Source organism: Lampetra planeri, chromosome 3 (assembly GCF_965212315.1).
Source record: "Lampetra planeri chromosome 3, kcLamPlan1.2.h2, whole genome shotgun sequence".
NCBI classification, from domain to species: Eukaryota; Metazoa; Chordata; class Hyperoartia; order Petromyzontiformes; family Petromyzontidae; genus Lampetra; species Lampetra planeri.
Genome location: NC_136109.1, coordinates 14,854,826 through 14,874,748, shown reverse-complemented (window position 1 = coordinate 14,874,748; position 19,923 = coordinate 14,854,826). Strand labels below are relative to the sequence as shown.

At 43.3% G+C, this 19,923-nt stretch overlaps 1 protein-coding gene across 1 annotated transcript in view; it reads left to right on the top strand.

Annotated features, from left to right (window-relative positions):
• Window positions 1-10,838: 10,838 nt before the first annotated feature.
• LOC144738517 (GON-4-like protein) overlaps window positions 10,839-19,923 on the top strand; it is a 60,322-nt gene continuing 51,237 nt past the window's right edge. The window contains exons 1-7 of the mRNA XM_078621533.1: window positions 10,839-11,030; window positions 12,246-13,077; window positions 13,204-13,278; window positions 14,467-14,517; window positions 15,739-15,831; window positions 17,051-17,182; window positions 18,039-18,221. Coding sequence (XP_078477659.1) covers window positions 12,268-13,077; window positions 13,204-13,278; window positions 14,467-14,517; window positions 15,739-15,831; window positions 17,051-17,182; window positions 18,039-18,221 — 1,344 coding nt within the window. The 5' untranslated portion in view covers window positions 10,839-11,030; window positions 12,246-12,267. The remainder of the gene's footprint in view (window positions 11,031-12,245; window positions 13,078-13,203; window positions 13,279-14,466; window positions 14,518-15,738; window positions 15,832-17,050; window positions 17,183-18,038; window positions 18,222-19,923) is intronic.

Sequence of the window (19,923 nt, the reverse complement as noted above, 5' to 3'; positions counted from 1 at the left end):
TCGACGAACGTCGGCCCAATGTTGATTTGTTTACTGAGATGTGACGTGGCCGCAGCACTACTAAATAATAACACAGCTCAGGTGACACCGACTTTACACATCTCGCGCGCGCACACTTTACTGACGACGTTAAAGGAGAACTGGAAAAATACTCTCACGGGAATTCGAGCCAAGAAGGTTATTTTCCTGGTTGAGAAAACTGGCCAACAGCCAGCACGAGTTTGTCTTGGAAAGACAGCAAAATAGTCATCGTGAGTGAGTAGAATAATGTGATGGAGAATACGTATGAAATGTCCTAATTTTTTTGCACGTTTAATTACCTATTATATTGATGCACTCATTATAATCGTGATAACAGCCAGGTTTTTTGTTTTTAATTTATTATTTACAAGTATTTGTTTCACGATAGAATTGAGTTGTTATTTACTACTATAATGAGCCAAGAATGTCTGTGTGTCCCGCGCGTGATGTCACTCCACGTCGACCAGCCCCCCTCATTAATAATTATGAACAGGTTACGTCCTCCACATGGACCCCCCCCCCTCATTAATAATCATAAGCAGGTGACGTCAATCCTCATCTAAAAGCTCCCCTAATTAATAATCATGAACAGGTGACATCTCCCAAATGGACACCCCCCCCCACCTACATTAATAATAATTAGCGGGTGACGTCACTCCACATAGGGTGGGGCGAGGCGCCTCCTCCCCCCTCCTCCGCGTCAACTCACAACCCTCACTACAAAGGCAGAACCCTCACGTCACGCGATCTCCGTAACGCTTTTGAGACATCAAAGTAAAAAGGACGTCATGATGAACAAGGGATTATAACCTTTAAATGAAATAGGTCTGTGTCACCGCACCCTTACAAATTGCACACGCATTGATGCAAGAACATCACGTCGTGGTCTGCTTTTCGCTTGCAAGTTTCAGATTTACTGCAATACACCCATCCATGGACGGGCAAAAGGCTCTTATATATATGCATATACAGTATAAACAAAACATATATAGGATGTTGCCATATTTTAATCAAATAAAAATATGAATTGTTAAGCAAAAAATGTATTCATCCGCTGCTATTCACTTATATTAAGTAGGTGTTTTTCTCAGAAGGAACACAGGTAAAAGTAATTGTCCGAAGAAACGAAAAAACAAACTAAATAAGTTAAGCAGAGAGTACTTTGAATCTCCCAGTGAGACAGTTCAAACGATGGGCAATTGTCTTAAATCTCACCAGCCTCTCTGTCCACCCAGCAGTATGAATGGCTACACCGGCACGTCGGTGGGGTAAAGTGTGGGCACTCCCTCGTCTACCAATGATGTATCACTAAAGTGGAAGAGTACATCTAATCATAGTGGAGGTCCTTCAGCCAGCAAATGACGTGAGCCGGGAATTGCAGAGCTGCATCGTTAGCTTTTTATGGATTCTGTAACGCTTCACAACATCTGTGTCCTCGGAACTAAGGTATTTAATGAGCCAAAGTAATGGTAGGGCTCGTTCAAGCGTGCATGAAGCAGTGCAGTGACTGAGGTCGACGTGATACTAACTTCAATTATCGTTTATTTATAGCCAACGGAAATAGTAACATCATGGAAAACAACGAACTGCAACGCATAAACGTCATATTGTGGCTTATTGGCATACACCGTGACAAGTTATTGTTTCTTTAAAGTCCACACACACGTAGCTGTGCCCTAAACAACACTCGTTAAGTCGTTACATTGACGTCTTTACTGTCCATGCATATTAACGGGACGATGAATCCCCTCCACTTCTCCTATTAACCGGCTCTCACCTCTTCGCCCGATCACTCACTCCCGTACTCGGACCGATATGATGTCTCCCTTAACTTCTCGAGCAGGAACCTGTCACCTGTTACTCCACACACCTCTACATCTAGCAGGTAGCTGTCACCTGGCTACTCTACACACCTTTACACCTAGCAGGTGACTGTCACCTGGCTACTCTACACACCTCTACACCTAGTAGGTAGCTGTCACTTGGCTACTTCACATACCTCTACACATATTCTAGTGAGCAGGAACCCTTTACAATGCACGACCAGAGCTAACATCTGCACGGCTGTCTTTAACAGCATGAACTGGACAAGAGGCAAGCCATCGGGTCTACCGTCATTGTTATAACTCCCTCCCCTACCCCACCTACTCGTTATTCTAACCCTACCTCTTTGAACTCTCTGCTCCCTTCTTCCAGCGTTCACAGGTGAAGCTTACTTCACCGCTTCAAGTCCACTTCGCCTTGAGAGCTCCATCTCCATGGCGACCCCTGCAACTCTGTCTACATGTGCCTGCGCTTCAAACGCAGGTGCACTCCCCATCACCCCCACCTACTCACCGTGAACGTCACGCTCCTTACACGCAACAATTACGCGCAATCTCCTATCGACTCGTAGGTCACAACAGCGGCACGTCCGTAGGTCGAGACGGGACAGCGGCTCTGATAGGGAGGAGTGAGATGAATTGTGGCATCGCAAGAGTGATAGGGATGACCGAAGGGGGGGGGGGGCATTTATCGAGCAGTAGATAGACCATATCCCTGATGATGATGTCACAAGCGTTTTTGATATGTTGCAGGATAATTTGACATGGCACACAATGAGTGGTACACGGTTTTGCAACCGTAGAACACTTATCTCAGGAAAGGTGCACAGTTACATGGGATATGGCTACATTGCTGTTTAAAACTAATAATTATTGGCAACCATTAATTCGGTAATTTGTTGAAATTGAGAAAAAACAAAAAAAAACCTTAAACCGGGCTGATGGCTATAGACGGAGATCTACTTGGTAACACAATGTTGATAATGATCATTAGGATTTAATTGTGAGTCATCGTATTAAACAACTCCTAACTAGATTCATTATATCAGTAAAGTGCTGTAGCCGTTTTGGTAAAAAATAAATGGATTATTTCATTTCAAGAATGTAACGTTCAATCAACCTTCATCACTAAATCCTGATTGATAATCGAGTTTAAGTAATCTAGTTTAAATAATCAGATTTAATCCTTAAAATAAATAATTAACAGTCAATAAATCTAGCTTTTTAAGTGAAAGTAATCCATTGAATTACAATAATGTTAACCCTAACCCTAAAAAAAAAATGCACCTGAAGACAGTCGCTTGTTGTTGCGATCGAAACGTCGTGATCTATTATTTTTTCTACCTATGTAACCTAATTAACCTTACTCAAATATTAAAAGAAAAAACTCAAGTGTTTCACCTAATACAAATGTAGTGACATCGCGGGATGTCACTATACAGTGCCGGCCCAAGAGAGGCACGGCGTGCGGTGTAACGACATCGCGGACACCACGATGATGTGGGTAAAGTACCGGCACTAGAGGGGCTTGGTCAGCGTTGATTGATAGCGCTGGATGGCATCACGCTTGGCGTGCAATGCCAGCCCTAGAGGATCGGGTGTGAGAGTGCTGGCCATAGCGAAGGGGTTACTGAGGGCCATGCACTCTGGTTGACCTGAGAGGACACGTGACTGGTTAAGTCTACAGGGGGGCCCCAAGTGGGAGCTATGGGTGGTCACGTGGTCCGGGTCGAGATCCTGCTAGAGGTCCCTGAAAGATGGTCGTGGCCAAGGGCGGAGCCAGCCACACCGTAGAGAATATAAGCCGGGTCCCCCAGAGGGGCCGGCGTTGTTGGTCATCCTGAAGAAACCTTCGTCTACATTCAACGTTCTCCGAGTCTCCAACACGTGGACCTGGACCCAAGCTGTGGTCCCGGTCCGTAGTAGCTAGTTACATGGTAACTGGTGTAGTTAGCCTGGTGGTCACCACCATAGGTTGTTATTCTGTTAAGGGGCAATTACCGCGTGTGTTGGTGTTAAATAAATGTGTTGCCTCCAAAAGCACGTCTGCGACTCAGTTGAACCTACTACATAATTATGCTACGAATGGTACCTTATTATAAATGACATTTGGATTTTATAAAGTTGGAAGATTTACATTCACGAGTATCATGCATTATACCTTAATACAATTAACAATAGCTTATTTATACAAATAGTGAAATAGCTTTACCTTGTTACACTATTTAACCCTGTGAATTACAACCAATCAGTTAGCAATCAATTATAATGATTAAAGCCATTTCACCTGCATGGCTGTGATGAGGACGTCATGACACCTACTTAAGGACCCAGATTATAATGCGCATTCACTGGAGATGTGAGTTCTTGCTGAGCTCTTTAGTGATGAGGCTGGTTGCCATTTTCAGCGAAGCGTCGTACAAAATTGTAAAAATTTTGCTTGCTTTTCAAAGTGCCAATTTGCAACAAAGAAAAAATCAAGTAGCACATTTTCCCACGTGACAACTTGATTTTTGTTGGCTTCGTCGGTTGGTGGAGGGTGCATAGCTCCAATATAAATGTTACACCTACACGATCTTGAATCATAATATTGATCGTGAACACCTACGGGTATGAAGTTACACCCACATGTATTTAAGTCAATAAAGTAGGCATCAGTATAGGAGCATAGAGCAATGGGAATGAAAAAAATGAATCTTCAATTCTGCCACGCACGATTCGCTACGTGCATTAAGACTGTGAAGTAATCGACTTTAATATCGGTTACTTGTTCGATCACCATTCAAACGCAGCATCAATCTTGGACCAATCAATATAAACTACGGCATTCTTTCTTGATATGCGTATGCCTGATGTATGTCCAACTTATTTTGCACCGTACGTAGTCAAGCATGCCAATTGGAGGTGCGGGAGAAGGACGACAAACGAAACAATCTGCACGTGGATGCAGACCAACAACTAAAATTTCACATTGGGGTGGTCAAGCCCAGATTACCGTGTCAGGAGCAGCGTATTGTATGGCTGTGATGTCTCCTTCGTAATCGTGGATCGGGTATTGTGTAGTAAACTGTTGTTCTGGTCTGTTCTGGGTGACCACAGTCACACACTGGAGGGTTTTTCAATTTTCCATCTGGGCATCAGTTACCCGAATTTGCCATGGTTCGTGGAAGATCAAAACCGGGGATCTTCTGCGAATACGTTATAAGGCCGCACTCAATACATACACAGTGATCACCACAAGTGAACCACAATGACTTGCTGATCTCGTCAAAGAGCATAAGGGGCCGTCCATAAAAGACGTCACGCGATTTTGGACGATTTTGACCCCCCCCCCCTTCGTCACACGGCGTCACAAAAAGTCAGACGTCACAAAGCTCTGCCCCCCCCCCCCCCAAAAAAATAAAACATGCTTAAAATGGCTTTAAACTATTGTCATTGTAGTGCGTATTTAATGTGTCGCTGCACTCTGATGTTGTAGGAGAAAACATGTATTAAAAGGTATTTTTAATGAAGTAGAACGTGTTGTCTATATTTATTAAAAAATGCGCATTTTGATGTGACGTCACATTTCTCACCCCCCCCCCTCGTCACACATCGTCACAAATGTCTGACCCCCCCCCCCCCCTAGGTGCGTGACGCATTTATGGACGGCCCCTAAACCATCACGCATCCTCGCAGCGGCTTTTGGCTGCTGAGCCATCGAACAAAGACGGTCACCGCATCACGCACTTTCAGATGCGCTTCTGCAGCCGTCTGGAACGCCGGTTCCTTCCAATATTGTGAAGCCACTGGAGCTATGCAGTTTAAAATCTACATAAAAAATGTCAATTTAATATCTACATTAGAAACTAATTTATTTATAACTGCCCTTTGTATTGTTTGTTGTCCGTCCCCCGCACATCCGATTGGCTACGTACAGTCCGAAAGAAATTCGACATACATAGATAGCTGTCTTATATAAAGTGTACATGCCCTAATGTGGTTAGGTTGGATCTCTCCGACAAACATCTAAAGTTGTTTGGCAAACTTGTTGTATGATGTTTTGTTACTTAAGATGTATTACATACATACGTTGGGTCTTTCACAAGGTGTTTTTTTAGCTCTTTTGTGCTCTGCATTGACGACTTTCTAACGAATACATTTGGAAAGAGTACTTTGAGAAGTTGCTAAATGGTGAAAACCCAAGATGCGTAATGGTTGAGAAACATCAAATAATTGAAGTAGTTGCAGATACATTAACCAGAGGCTCTGGGGAACATGACGCATTAAAAGACAGTGGGGCCAGATGAGATTCCAATTGACGTTTAAATTAATGAGAGAAAATGGTGCTGAAATATTAATGGGGCTGTTTGGGAAAAAATGGATGGAAAAGAAAATGCTGTATCCGTGGAGAGAGAGCAAATTGGTTCCCATCTTTAATGGGAAAGGTCACGTACACGAGTGTGGTAACTACAGAGGAATAGCATTGATGAGTCACATCATGCAACTCTGGGAAAGGATAATAGAAAGGAGACTGAGGAAGCTGGTGGATATTGGTGAGTCAGGTTAGATTCATACAGGGAAGGTCAACAATGGATGCAATCTTTGCACGTATTGATGTAGAAGTTCTAAGAGAAGAAACGGGACATGTATATGGTGTTCATTGATCTAGAGAAAGCGTACGAAAGGGTGCCTCGAGGGGTAATTTGGTGATTTATTAGAACAGATATTCCTGAGGTATATGTCCAGCTGATCCAGGATATGTATGAAGGAGGATAAATGCATATGTGCGAAGCAGCCGTGGGGTGTTGGAGAGTTTTCAAGTCAAAGTAGGAGTGAAGCCAGGTTCTGCCCCGAGCCCTTTCCTGTTCACCCTGGTGCTGGACACACTAACGAGATATATTCAGAGACAGCCCCCGTGGTGTATGCTGTTTGCAGACGATATTGTATATTGTGCTATGCGGTGGAAGCCGACGGGTAGTGGAAGATGATTTGAAGATCTGGGTGCAAAAGATTAAAGGGAATGGGTTGAATATCAGTCAGATAAAGACGTAGTACATGGTGGAAATTATCAGTGGAAATAATGCAGGATCGCAAATTGGAAGTGACCAGTTAATGAAGACGAACGAGTATCAGTACCTGTGCTGATGGATCACTAGGAGATACGAGAACATGAACAATGGCTGGATGGCTTAAATTGCGAGAGATGACTGGAGTAGTGTGTGATAAGAGGGTTCCATTATGATACCTCCTTTGCCAGTAGCAAGATATAGTAATAGGTTTTTACCCTTTTAACTGGCAACAAAACTGACACCTTTATACAAGGGATCATGTTTGCATTAACCACAACACTCGCGGTCAATTTTGTTGCCAGTTAAAAGGGTAAAAACCTATTACTAAGAGGGTTCCAGTTTGGTTAAAGGGAAAAGTGGACAAGGTGGTGCTGTTGTATGGGGTCGAGTGCTGGGACACAAGAGGGAGGACCAAGCTATGGTATGCACAAAGATGAGGACGTTACGGTGGATGTTGAGTTTGATAAGGAAGGACAGGGTCAGAAACGAAGAAGTGAGAGGAAGACTCAATGTGGGAGAAATCACAGAGAAGATGGGAGAAACAAGGCTGGTTTGGTTCGGTCATGTGAAGAGACAACAATAAAATGGTATGGGCCAGAAGGTGGAAGGAAATAGATCAAGAGGAAGGCAGAATAGGACGTGGGCGATGTGGTGCGATCGGACATGGTGGCCAGAGGAGCGCAAAGAGAGAAGGCTGGCAAAGACAGTGGGACAAACGCGTGGAAGAAGTAGAATACATTTGGCGGCCATCTTACGTGGGGGTGGGAGAGGGGGTGAGGAGTGGTGGTCGTGGTTACTTACGCCCCCACCGAAGACGAACATCCGTGGAGGGATGCAGGCAAAGCCGATGAGTCAGACGCTTTCTATGACCTACTGTCACAGGTGCTGGCTAAAGTGGCCACTCGGGACAGAGTCATCTTGTTGGGTGACTTCAATGCCCGAGTTGGTCATGATGCTGGCACCTGGTCTGGAGTGATTGGAAGGCATGGGCCAGATCAGCTCAATAACAACGGTAGGAGGCTGCTAGATTTCTGTGCAGCCCATGGGCTTGTAATTACCAACACGCTCTTCCGGCATCGGCGCATCCACACAACATCATGGATGCATGCCGGGTCCAAGCAAGAACATCTGCTGGACTACGTAGTGACGGACCAGCGGATGCGAGCCCATGTCCTTGACACCAGGACCTACCGTGGAGCTGATCTGCCCTCTGACCATCGACTAGTCATCTGTAAGATGCGCCTGCCATTCTTCCACTCCGGTGGTGGGTGTACACCCAGGATCCCATTCCAACCAAAAGTGGCCTGGTCTAAGTTAGCTGATGAAAGTTGCAAGCGAGAATTTCATCATCGCTTGCAGCTGGGGTTGGCATCGTCCCCCACTCCACCTGATGTCGAGGGTAAATGGGCGAGGTTTAAGACTGTGACTCATGCAGCTGCAATGGCTGCTTTGGGTACGCGGTCCAGACCTCCCCGGGAACCCTGGCTGACGGAGGAGGTGTTCAGGTTAATTGAGAAAAAGCGACAGGCCCACTCTCATCGCCTACAGCATCCCACGTCAGAGAATGAGGAGGTTTACCGCAGCCTTCGCTCGGAGGTTCGGAGAGCCGTAAGGCGCTGTAAGGATGGGTGGTGGTCGCGGGTTGCTGAGGAGATGGAGTCTGCCTCAGTGGCCCGCGATCACAAATCACTATTTAACTCCATCAAAAAAGTAACCTGCAGCGCCACACCTATTACCATCATTAGAGGAAAAAACGGTGATCCAATCTCCGACCCCCAGGAACAGGTTTGCAGATTTGCTGAGCATTTCTGTGAGGTCCTGGGGGAGGGAAAATCTCTCAGCCAGGAAAACATCATGGCACAAAGTGGGGATAACCCTGCTGAGGCTGCGGTGCCTCAAATATTGGAAGAGGTCACCCCCTGTGAGTGGCTGGCTGAGGTACCGGCTGTTGAGGAAGTACTGAGGGCGATCCGGAGTCTGAGACCAGGGAAGGCACCGGGCAGAGATGATCTCCCAGGCGAAATGCTGAGGGAGGGTGGCGTTTGTGCACAGACTGCCCTATATGACATCATAACAACAGTCTGGACCACTGGACGGGTTCCGCAGGACTGGAAGGATGCCCTGGTGGTCCCCCTCTTTAAGAAGGGGGACCGCACAGACTGTAACAACTACAGGGGCATCTCACTCCTCAGTGTGCCGGGTAAGGTCCTGGCAAGGATTATTCAACATCGCCTTGCTAGGCATGCTGAGGAGAGGCTTGCGGAGCCCCAATGTGGTTTCAGGAAAGGGCGGTCCTGCACAGATGCCATATTTTCTGTCCGTCTGCTACAGCAGAGGTGTAGGGAATTCCAAAAAGACCTACATCTCTGCTTTATTGACCTGGTCAAGGCCTATGATACCATCAGTAGGACTGGGCTCTGGGTTGTTCTTCGTGCTTTCGGAGTCCCTGACCCTCTGCTCACGATCATTAAGGACCTTCATGATGGTGAGCGGGCCCGGGTAAAACTACGTGGCCGGGAGTCGGAGCCTTTCCCTGTACACCTTGGGGTGCGACAGGGATGTCCTCTGGCTCCCACATTATTTAACATCTATTTCGACTGCGTAGTTCGTGAAGCCTTCAATAGCTGTACCGGGGGAATTACCATTTGGTACAGATATAATGGGAGGCTGATCGACGCCCGGGTGCGATCAAGGGATGGCTCCCTATTGGTCAACCACGTTATGTATGCCGATGATTTGGTAATAGCTGCTCATTCAGAAGAGGAGTTGGAGACGCTGCTGCTGAGGCTGGAGTGTGCCACTAAGAGGTGGGGCCTTACCATCAGCCCCACCAAAACTAAGCACCTGCCTGGGTATTTTGTACCATCGGGCACTCCGCCCCCACAACTCCCAATCGGTGATGGGGCAGTTGTGGAGAGAGTAGAGAGTTTCCCATACCTGGGCAGTGTGCTCATGACCAGCTCCAGTTTATCAGCAGAGGTCTCACTCCGAATCAGTCGAGCGGCAATATGTTTTCATCGGTTGCGTAACGCTGTGTGGAAGCTACCTGGTCTGTCGCTCCGCACGAAGCTTCAGGTCTTCTCGGCCACGGTCATTCCCTCCCTTCTCTACGCTTGCGAAACGTGGACCCCCCTAGTGGAGCATCTTCGCCGGTTGGAAACATTTAGACTGGCCTGCCTACGATCCATCCTGGGTTTGACCAGGCTGGATTGTGTGAGGAGCTCACAAGTCCTTGAAAGATCTGGGCAAAGTCCCATCAGTGAGCTCCTCCGGCAGGCAAGGCTGCGTTGGCTGGGTCATGTAGCCCGCATGCCCAGCCACCGCATGCCTAAACAGCTTTTGTTCGGCCGGATCGAGGGGGCTAAACGGGCGCGGCACGGGCTAGAGAAGAGATGGAGTGATGTGGTACAGGAGGACGTGGAGCTGAGTGGACTTGCCGATGACTGGTACCAGCGGTGTCAAGATCGGCCTCAGTGGAGGAGGCTCGTGAAGGACGCTACTGGGCAGTTGGAGGCAGTCGCCCTCCAACAACAACGGAGGGCGGAGGAGCGACGCTCACAACAACGAGCGGAGCGCCGGGTGGCTAAAGCACAGCAAGTTGGCACAGTAGGGGGCACAGGTGGTGCATCAGCCAGTCATCTCGGTCATCTCGGTCAGTCGACCCGTGGCACCTGGGTCTGCCCCGTGACCTCCTGCCAGCGGGCGTTCGACACTTCACGTGGCCTCAAGGTGCACATGGCCTGGCACAAGCGTCGTGGTGACGTCACCGCCACTTAGTGGCGAATGGCGGTTGTTGTTGTTGAGATCCTCCACCCCCACATAAGATGGCGGCAGAGTGGGAGGGAGGTGAGTCCCCCCCCCCCACCAGCATGGAGGGGGAGGGGGGGAGGGGAACCCACCCCTCCCTCCCCCGCGCGTCGCCCTTCGATGACGTCACTCGCGCACGGCCACAGTCTTCCCCAGGCAAGATGGCCGCCGCGGCTTCACTCGTCCCGCCGCAGATGGTGAAGTGAGGACCCCTGCAACGGTGCGCGGACTCCTCCAGACGGAGTTTTCGAACACGCTCGACGCTTCAGACGAACCCGCCTCGAAAGCCTCCGTACAACGCGGCTTCATCGGGACCAGCGTACCCTCGGTAATGTACCATGTTCAAATAAAAATCACGCTGCCGCTTATTTACATCGCACGGACGCGAAAAGTGGCCGCGAGTTCCGTGGAGGCCTTGCACCCAAGCAGTGGATTAGCCACGGTTCATAACAACAACAACGCTCGTTGCTATTTGCTGTAACTCTCTTCTTGTTTAATGAATGAGATAGCTCCCGTGGGCCGCGTTTCGTAAGTTGCTGGCACGGATAACACTCGAACACAGCAGCAGATGGATGTTAAGTTTATTCATCCACGGCAATTCCTGGTAGACTTCAATTCAATTGTGTTGCGACCCTCGATTCGTACAGCATGGATTGTGATGGTCGCATTGGTGTGTGATGTTGAGAGGTCGTTGTGTTACATTGCCGGTTGAATGTTTTGAGTTTGACTGTAACGAACTTTGTTCGCACCCTACGTTATCCACCGTGCTAATCGGTTGGCTACGTTGTTGATGGGTCTGAATTGTTCACGTTCTTAACATTAGGTACGGAAATGGTTTGCGAATGTTATTTCATATTGGTGTGCTGCGGATACTATACATTCAAGCTACATAGTGTAGTTGAAAAGTAATTCAGTTCATTTGATGTGCTACACGGATGACCCCGCTCAGCCCGTTCACCGGCTATTCTACAAGTGAGATCTGTGGTGCGTGAGTTCAGCAGCAATACAAACATCAAGATTGGCGGACGAGTGCAGGGTCCTTAAAGAATATTGCACCACAAGTAGAATGGTAATTAATGGTACAGCCGTGTAACGTATTGCTAACGCTACTGTTTCATTAGACCTCCTTTGCCAGTACCAAAAGATAATAATAGGGTGTTTCCCCTTTTTTTCTGGCAACAAAACTGAAACCTTTTTACCAGGATTCAGGTGTGCATTGACCACAATACTTGCAGTCTAATGCAAACAAAAATCACACTGATAATATATGAATTTTTCTTGACACTCATTGGTCCACACCAAGGGACTGATTGGTCCACACCAAGGGACCAATCAGTTTCAAGAACAATGCATATATTACCATAGTGTGTTTTTTTGTTTGCATTTGACTGCAAGTATTGTGGTTAATGCAGACATAAATCCTTGTAAACAGGTTTCAGTTTTGTTGCCAGAAAAAAGGGGAAAACCCCTATTATTATAACGATACTGTTGTATATAATGAAGACGATGTACCATAAACAAATCATGTTTTTGTATGTTTCAGATTGAAATATTCAACTTTAAAAATGCCCAAACGCAGGGCCCTTTCATCTCCCAACGTTCCATCAGAGAAAAAATTCCCAAGAATAAACAATGATTCAGCTTCCTCCTCTGCCTCTGTGTCTTCTGATTCAGATAGTGATGAGAATGATCAAAACACATCATATAGACTTTTAAAACCTACATTTACTTTTGAACAGTCTTCTGGATATGTAAAAAAATACAACTGTGAAGAGAAATTAGATCCATCAATCGTTTGTGTCAGTAAACATGCTAATGATTCCAGTTGTCCATCACATACTAGCACATTAGCCGCGGTCTGCCAAAAGAAACCCTTTGCAGAGGCAATTTCAGAACCAGCTTTTCCGCAAAATGCACCATTGGAAAGTGGCAGTGGTGAAAATAAAACACCTGGTTTTCCAGCTGAAAAGACTGCTTGTTTACAAATAGAGGACTCTACAGCTTTAGACTCGGTGAGTTGTATTACTACCAAGTGTGAGCCCATATCATTAGAAACAGTGCAAGATAGCAGCACACTTTTCTCCACCAAAGAGACGGCAGATGATGAGAGGAGTGCTTGTACATCTCCAGCAGTGTGTGAGCCTGAAACGTTGGCCATGGTTGTTAAACTTGAAACATTGGAGAATGAAGATAATGCTTCTACCTCGAAAAGCCCGAACCAATATGTGGCTGAATTAACGTCAAAAGATGTGCAAAAGGAAGAAGAAGATACGCTGCAAATTGTTATTGTTGAAGATACTTATCTAGAAAAGAAGCTCGAGGATGACGCACAGCAACACAATCTGACTGCAGTAAATGTTAAAAACATTTTGCATGTAAGTATAAGTTATTGATGTTTTTACAAGTGTACAGTAATTGACGCTTACACTTAAATTGTACGCTTGCTATCGGAGTTCTTATTGTGCATGTATAATATAACGGATGTCTGATGTCCTTTTCAGGAAGTCATCACGAATGAGCATGTCATTGCTATGATGAGAGCAGCCTTGAATGACGTCGATGAAGCCCCAATTTTTGTAAGTAAATAATCGAGCATACGACGAGAACATTTTTGCCTAAATCTTCACGTTTGTTACATTACAATATTCAACTTAAAGCAGTAGTTTCATCGTACCTATCTTAAGTAATATGTAAGTGTGGTTTAGTCAGTTTGACCCCCTCATTCATAATCATGAACTGGTGACGTCACTCTACATCGAACAGCCCCCCTTATTAATAATCATAAGGTGACGTCCTCCAAATGGACACCCCCCCCCCCCCCATTGATAATAATTAGCGGCTGACGTCAGTGCACATTTGGGGGCTGAGGCGCCTCCTGCCCCAACCTCGGCGTCAACTTCCAACCCTCACTACAAAGGCAGAACCCTCACGTCAATCGATCTCCGTAACGCTATTGAGACGTGAAAGTAAAAAGGACGTCATGATGAACAAGGGATTATAACCTTAAAATGAAATAGGTCTATGTTACCGCACCCTTACAAATTGCATATCACGTCGTGGTCTGCTTTTCGCTTTCAAGTTTCAGATTTACTGCAATACACCCGTCCTTGGACGGGCAAAAGGCTCATTACCAATAAATACAGACATTGAGGCTAGAAAAAGCAACATGGTCAATTCAGAATAAATAAAATACATTCCAACCCCTCTGAATAACCAATATGGTACCCTGAGAATGATGTGCATCAGACAGTCACACCTGCACAGTTGGCCTGTGAAAGTGTGCCAGTGACCAATTGTCACGCTTCTCATTTTTCCAGTTGCTTGATGTAATCGCAAGCAATCGGAGATTGGATTGTGACCATAACCAGTGAGGCCGGGCATTGGATAAAAAGTATAAGAACTCAACTTTACTTATTTTTTGCCTGTCATTTAGATTATTATTTCAGTTTTAATTGGCAGAAATTTAGACCTAACAATTCTAGGTCAAGATAAGGAAGGAAAAAAAACTTTTCATATTGTGTTCTTCACGACAGAACACCAGCCACTGTATAAACCACTGGTTTGGCTGAGATGGGAATACAGAGAAACGTCGCTTACTTGAAAGAGGTTCTCTTAACCTGCTAGAGTGGAAATTTCAACAGTTCCTGAAAATTCTGCTGTTTGGTCATGGGCCCATCTGCAGTTAATACCGAAATGTTTTTGTACATGTAAGTTGAATTCATAACTTACTCAGCTAACATAGAGGGCATTTTTATTTACTTCAGGAACCAAAGATGACACGCTCAAAAGCGAAAGAAGCTTCAGAAAAGGGCTCCGTAAGTATTTTCATTTTGTGTTTATGGAATCGTTTTTCAGTATACTAAAGCAATCTATTCTTTGAATTTCTTCATTGTTTATTTAAGTTGAGTCATTTTAAAATAATTATGCATTTAGTCTTGCCCCTGTATTGTGGTCATCGCCAATTAAAATGGATGCATTTGTAACAAAGGCAAGATATTTTACACATTGGTGTGATTGCAACTATCTGATAATTCCAAAATTACAAACGGTTATTTGAAAAGCCTTGTCCAGCCCAGCAATGCTGTGATTGAGTCTCTAAAGAAAGCTTTGCAAGGATAACCCATCTCTTCATTCTGGGTCAATTAAATAAGTACCACGTTTTGAGAAAGTAACAGTGGTCATTGCGTGGAGTAGCTGGTACCCATAATAATGGAATTTCCGTCACTGGTTTTAGGACTGAAAATTAAGGCGAGTTCCCAACACTTTAATTTGACCAGAGGAGGTACTTGGATAATGAGTGGTCATCATGTAAATGAGAACTTCTACAAATATATATTTTTAAACCATTTACCACAATAAATAAGCATGTGGAGTTGCAGTAACCATTTCAGTATTGCCTTATTATGGTTTCATTAAAGGCAATGCACAGTGTATATTTGTATTTTGCATCGTTCACACTCTTCATTATGTTTTGGAAGGTGTAGCGTTATTAATTGACACGCATTTTTGGATTGCTTTATAACAGACTAGCTTTACTACCCGGCTTCGCCCGAGACTTGGATTCTTGTCTTGGATTAATACACGGCCTACGCGGAGGGTGGGGGGGTGACGTCAGCAGGCACACTGCGTGACGCTTCCGCATGCGGGTGACATCACAGATGTGACGTCACCGCTATTTTTATACTTTTTGCATTGTGTACAGTCTGGAAGCTACCCACATGCCAAATTTCAAGTTTGTTGCATGTTGCGAAGTATGCTAGACATTTTGAATAGACACATTCACAAATTTCCATTTTATATATATAGATGTGCGTAATGTGTGTAATGGGTAATTACTTATATACCTATATATTATCTCTTTAAATTGTTGCATATAAGTAAACCAATTAATCCATGGTGTCTTTGTTTGGAACTTGTAATTATAGAAAAAATATATTTATACCGACTATTTTGACTCTTCTACAGCATATTATTTGTATTCTTGTGCCATTGTTTCAATATTCCATTGGATTTTTTGTGAAATGGGTGTGCTTCAGCAACCACAGTTTCTGGAGATTCCTCTTGAGGAAGAGGACTCATCCGATGAAGAATACCAACCAGAAGAAGAGGAAGATGACACAGCTGAGGAGGTCTGTATTAGAATATTTCTAATTGGACAGCATTGCTATGAATGCAGATGAAGCAAGTCTACAGTAAATTACTTTTTACTCCTTAATAATTCATATTACATTATAATTGTGGGTCTCATTCAATATGTTGTTGTGGGTTATTTAGGTGCCACAGAGCAGTCCAGCGAATCACAACCCACATTTTTGAGGATTGCTAAATCGTGTCTCATACCTGCAATTTCATCGCATATATCATTAAAGAGTAATGAGTATTATTGCAATTACTGTAATACATTTGGTGGAGTGTTTAGCACTGTTCTTCACGTGCTGTAAACTCAACAACCTGAGTAAATGAGAGGTACAGCAAGCGTGCTGTGACGGTTCCACCTGAAGACGAAAGCTTGTGTTGCCTCTGAAACGTCGTGATTTTTATTTTATTTTTATTTTACTTTTATTAATTTAAATTTTTTACCTACGTGACTTTACCGAAAAAACCTAAGAATATGGATACTTGCAGTCACGAAAGCTTCAAATCTGATTTATAGCTACAGCTAATTTGAGTGGCGAGTGATAACTGCTCCGGGGGACCCTCTTCAGCAACCCAAATTGAACAATGTGGTGCAGTGGGGTCAAACAACCCTCAAGACTGGTCCGAACTAATTAGATGCTCGCTAAGTGCTCGGTTGATTGGCAGAGAAGCAAGGACCTGGAATCTGATTGGACAGTGAGTGTGAAGGATGGAAACACGGCCAATTTGCAATGTTAGTTGAGGGGTTGGTTAGAGACCTGTTTCATGGAAAGTTGTGGGATTGGCTAAGGGAAGGAAGACACCCTGGAACTTTGGAGAAGGTCGTGTTCTAATTTGAATTAGCAGTCCTTCCAGCACCTTTTCTATCCGAGACTACTTTCTACATGTAGGCATTAAAAAACAATTTTCGTCAGTGAATAGAAATGTCTTTACTGTGTCATGCCCACGTACATTCATATTAAATGCATTGTGACATTCCATTATGTACTAACTTGTGTCAGTACTCATAAGTACATGTCATATGTATGTATGTAGAACTTATTTTGCACCTTACGTAGTAAACGATGCTAATTATTTGCTACAAATATCGTACGTAATGCATAAACTGAAATGTACACTCATAGCACATAAGACAATACTTGGAGTTTTACAAAGCTAACTGAATGCTAGTTTCCATCACCAATTTGTTTTGTTTCACAACTTTCTTAACAGAGCCTTCTGGAGAGTGATCTGGAGAATTCCCTGGTGGCTGAATGTGTTTCTCCAATCAGCCCTGGGCACCACCGGTTAAGGCGCAGCTCGTGTGTTTCTGATGTTGAGGATGAAGGCAGTACTGATGCACAGGTGATATTTCCACTTACATAGCTTACCATTACTGCTTATATATAATGAATACATGGAATGCTTAAATTGACACATGGTATGTTAACGTGCATGGTGTATTGATGTTTTTTAGTGGCATAAAAACAGATCATGAGAAGAATATGAGAATATTGTTTTCAAATCTAGGATAAATTTATGTTTTCTAGGCTAATCTTTCAGAACTTTCTACAGAGGGCAATTAATTCAACATTGCACTTCAAAAATTAATGCAGTCAATTGCAATTGCAGTGTTTATTGTTGAGGCAGTTGTAATTGTGGGAGTTATTACTGTTTTAATTGTAAATGCAGTATTGTGTTAGTAGTTAATTGCTATGGTACTTATGACTAGTATTAATGCTGTAATAAGCTCATTAATTTTGCTGTACTAATTAAATGCTCTCAGAATGATTACTGTTGTAATTGGTATGAAAGTTGATGGTAGTATTCCTGCTGTAGGAAGTAGTAATTACAGTCTTACTGGTTGTGACATCACAAGTTTTTGGTGATGGCATGGAGTGGATTGCCCATGGATGATGATTAATTATTTTATTTGTTACCTACGTGACTTTACCGAAAGAACCAAATAGTAATTATTAGAACTTTAATTTTTAACACACTAAGCAATACCTTCCATGAAACGTAATTTAAAACCCAAGTAAACGTTTCACAATTCTTAAATAAGAATTACAGCCTTTTCAGTTTCTTCATGAAGTATTTTTTATCTAATAACATTCAACATGAAAATTTCGTATCATTGCATTTTATAACAGGTGATTTTGTAAGTGCAATTCATAGACAATTGTTTGTTTCTTGGACATGTGTTTGCTTTTCTCTTTAGTCAATCCAAGTTGAAGAACCACAACCACAACCCACAATTCAGAAGATCAGACACGTTAGCGCCATGGTTGTACCAATGGGGCCTCCACCTCCCCTCCCAGCAAAGGACAGCACTTTTATTGAGAAACTCAATGCTGTTGACGAAGAGTTGGCTTTCAGCAGCATTGTTGGATATCAATATCGGGTTAGTATCACGTGATCGTGTAAATGTAAAATTGTATGATCATATTGTGTATTCTTTGCTGTTCACAAAAACAAGTAATTTCGTTACAAATAATATTTACTTTTTTTTACCTTTGCCAATGTGCTGCTGTTAAGAATAACTGTTAGGTTATATATTCTTGGTTCTTTCGGTAAAGTCACCTGATGATGATTGCTTGTGTTGCAGTCGAAATGTCGTGAGAATTTTTTATTGTTTAATATTTTTATTATTTTATTATTTCTCTTCTACGTGACTTTACCGAAAGAACCAAGAATATGAATCCCTGCAGTCACGAAAGCTTTAAATAAAAATGTAACTGTTAGGTTATGAATTTAATTCACAGTAGCAGTGTGTGTGGAAGGTAAGCAAATGTTACTATGGTATTCTACCAGAACCAATGATATACCATGATATCTCCCTTTGTATTATTGCATTTGTTTACCCAGGAAAGCCTCGCTGAGTCTCATGACTCTGTTCTGTCAAGTTTTCACAGGGGGAGTCGATGATTGCGATCTATTTTCAAATTGAGTAATGTGGGGTTACTCTTTCAAAGTTGGCCAATTTGGATCATGACGCCGGCACAGTGGCCTGCTCTGGCGCATGACGTCATGAGACCTCTCAAGTTCACTATGAAGCACACGGTGCATATTTTGAATATTACACCGGCAGTAATAACCATGGCGGTCGCTGAATTAAAACCATGAACCAGTGCGACAAGTGGTGAACGTGCTACCAAAATAACCATGTGAATAAAACTACCACAAAAGTCTTTCTTCAATGTGTATTATTATAATTGTCACAGACTTCTAATAAGCAGAATGTGGAAATTCAAGTGACGTACGTATACCCTTTCAAAAAATGCTGTTGGTTCCACGGTTATTGTGCTGTAGATTTTTATCATAGCTCACTGGAATTGGTACTGCATATGCAGTGTCTGGGATGAATGGGTTAGATATTCAAGGACGAAGAATGCTGCTTTATGAAAGTAGCCTGATATAAATTTAAAACACAGTACTTAAATTGTGAAGTCTAATTACATGCAAGAGATTAGTGAACCCTACTTGGATATTTTATTCAATTAAAATAAATCAGAATGTGTTAGTGTATATCATTTAAATAGCATTTTTTATATTATTCTATCAAAATTCTTTCTAATTTCAATTGAAGAAAAGCAAAAAAAACCCGCCGCTTTTATTATTTTCAATTTATTTTTATTTATAATTTTAAATTTATTTGACTTTTTATTGTGGGTTTTTTTGCTTTTATTATTTTCAATGTATTGTTTTTATTAAATTCGTATGATTTTTTAGTTTATTATTTTATAAAAAAAAATGTTTATATTTACGTGACTTTACCGAAAGAACCAAGATTATGAGTCAGTGCAATTAAAGTGCTACCATGGTAGAATACTAATGTGCCCTGGCTGCTAGTGTTCAGTATTAAAAAGGTCCAGTGGGAAGTGTCCGAGGAAAAAATATGACCATATAATAAACTGAATGTGCTGTACATTGCTATGGGTGGTATGGTTAACAAAGAGATGAGACTATCATGTGATGACATTTCTACATGATGTCCCCATGCCAGCATTTCATCTCCTCAAGCTTTATGATTTTGCCTTTTATATGAGGCAAATGCATCTCCAGTGAATCATCGTGTTTATTAGGGCACAATGTACGATCGTTAA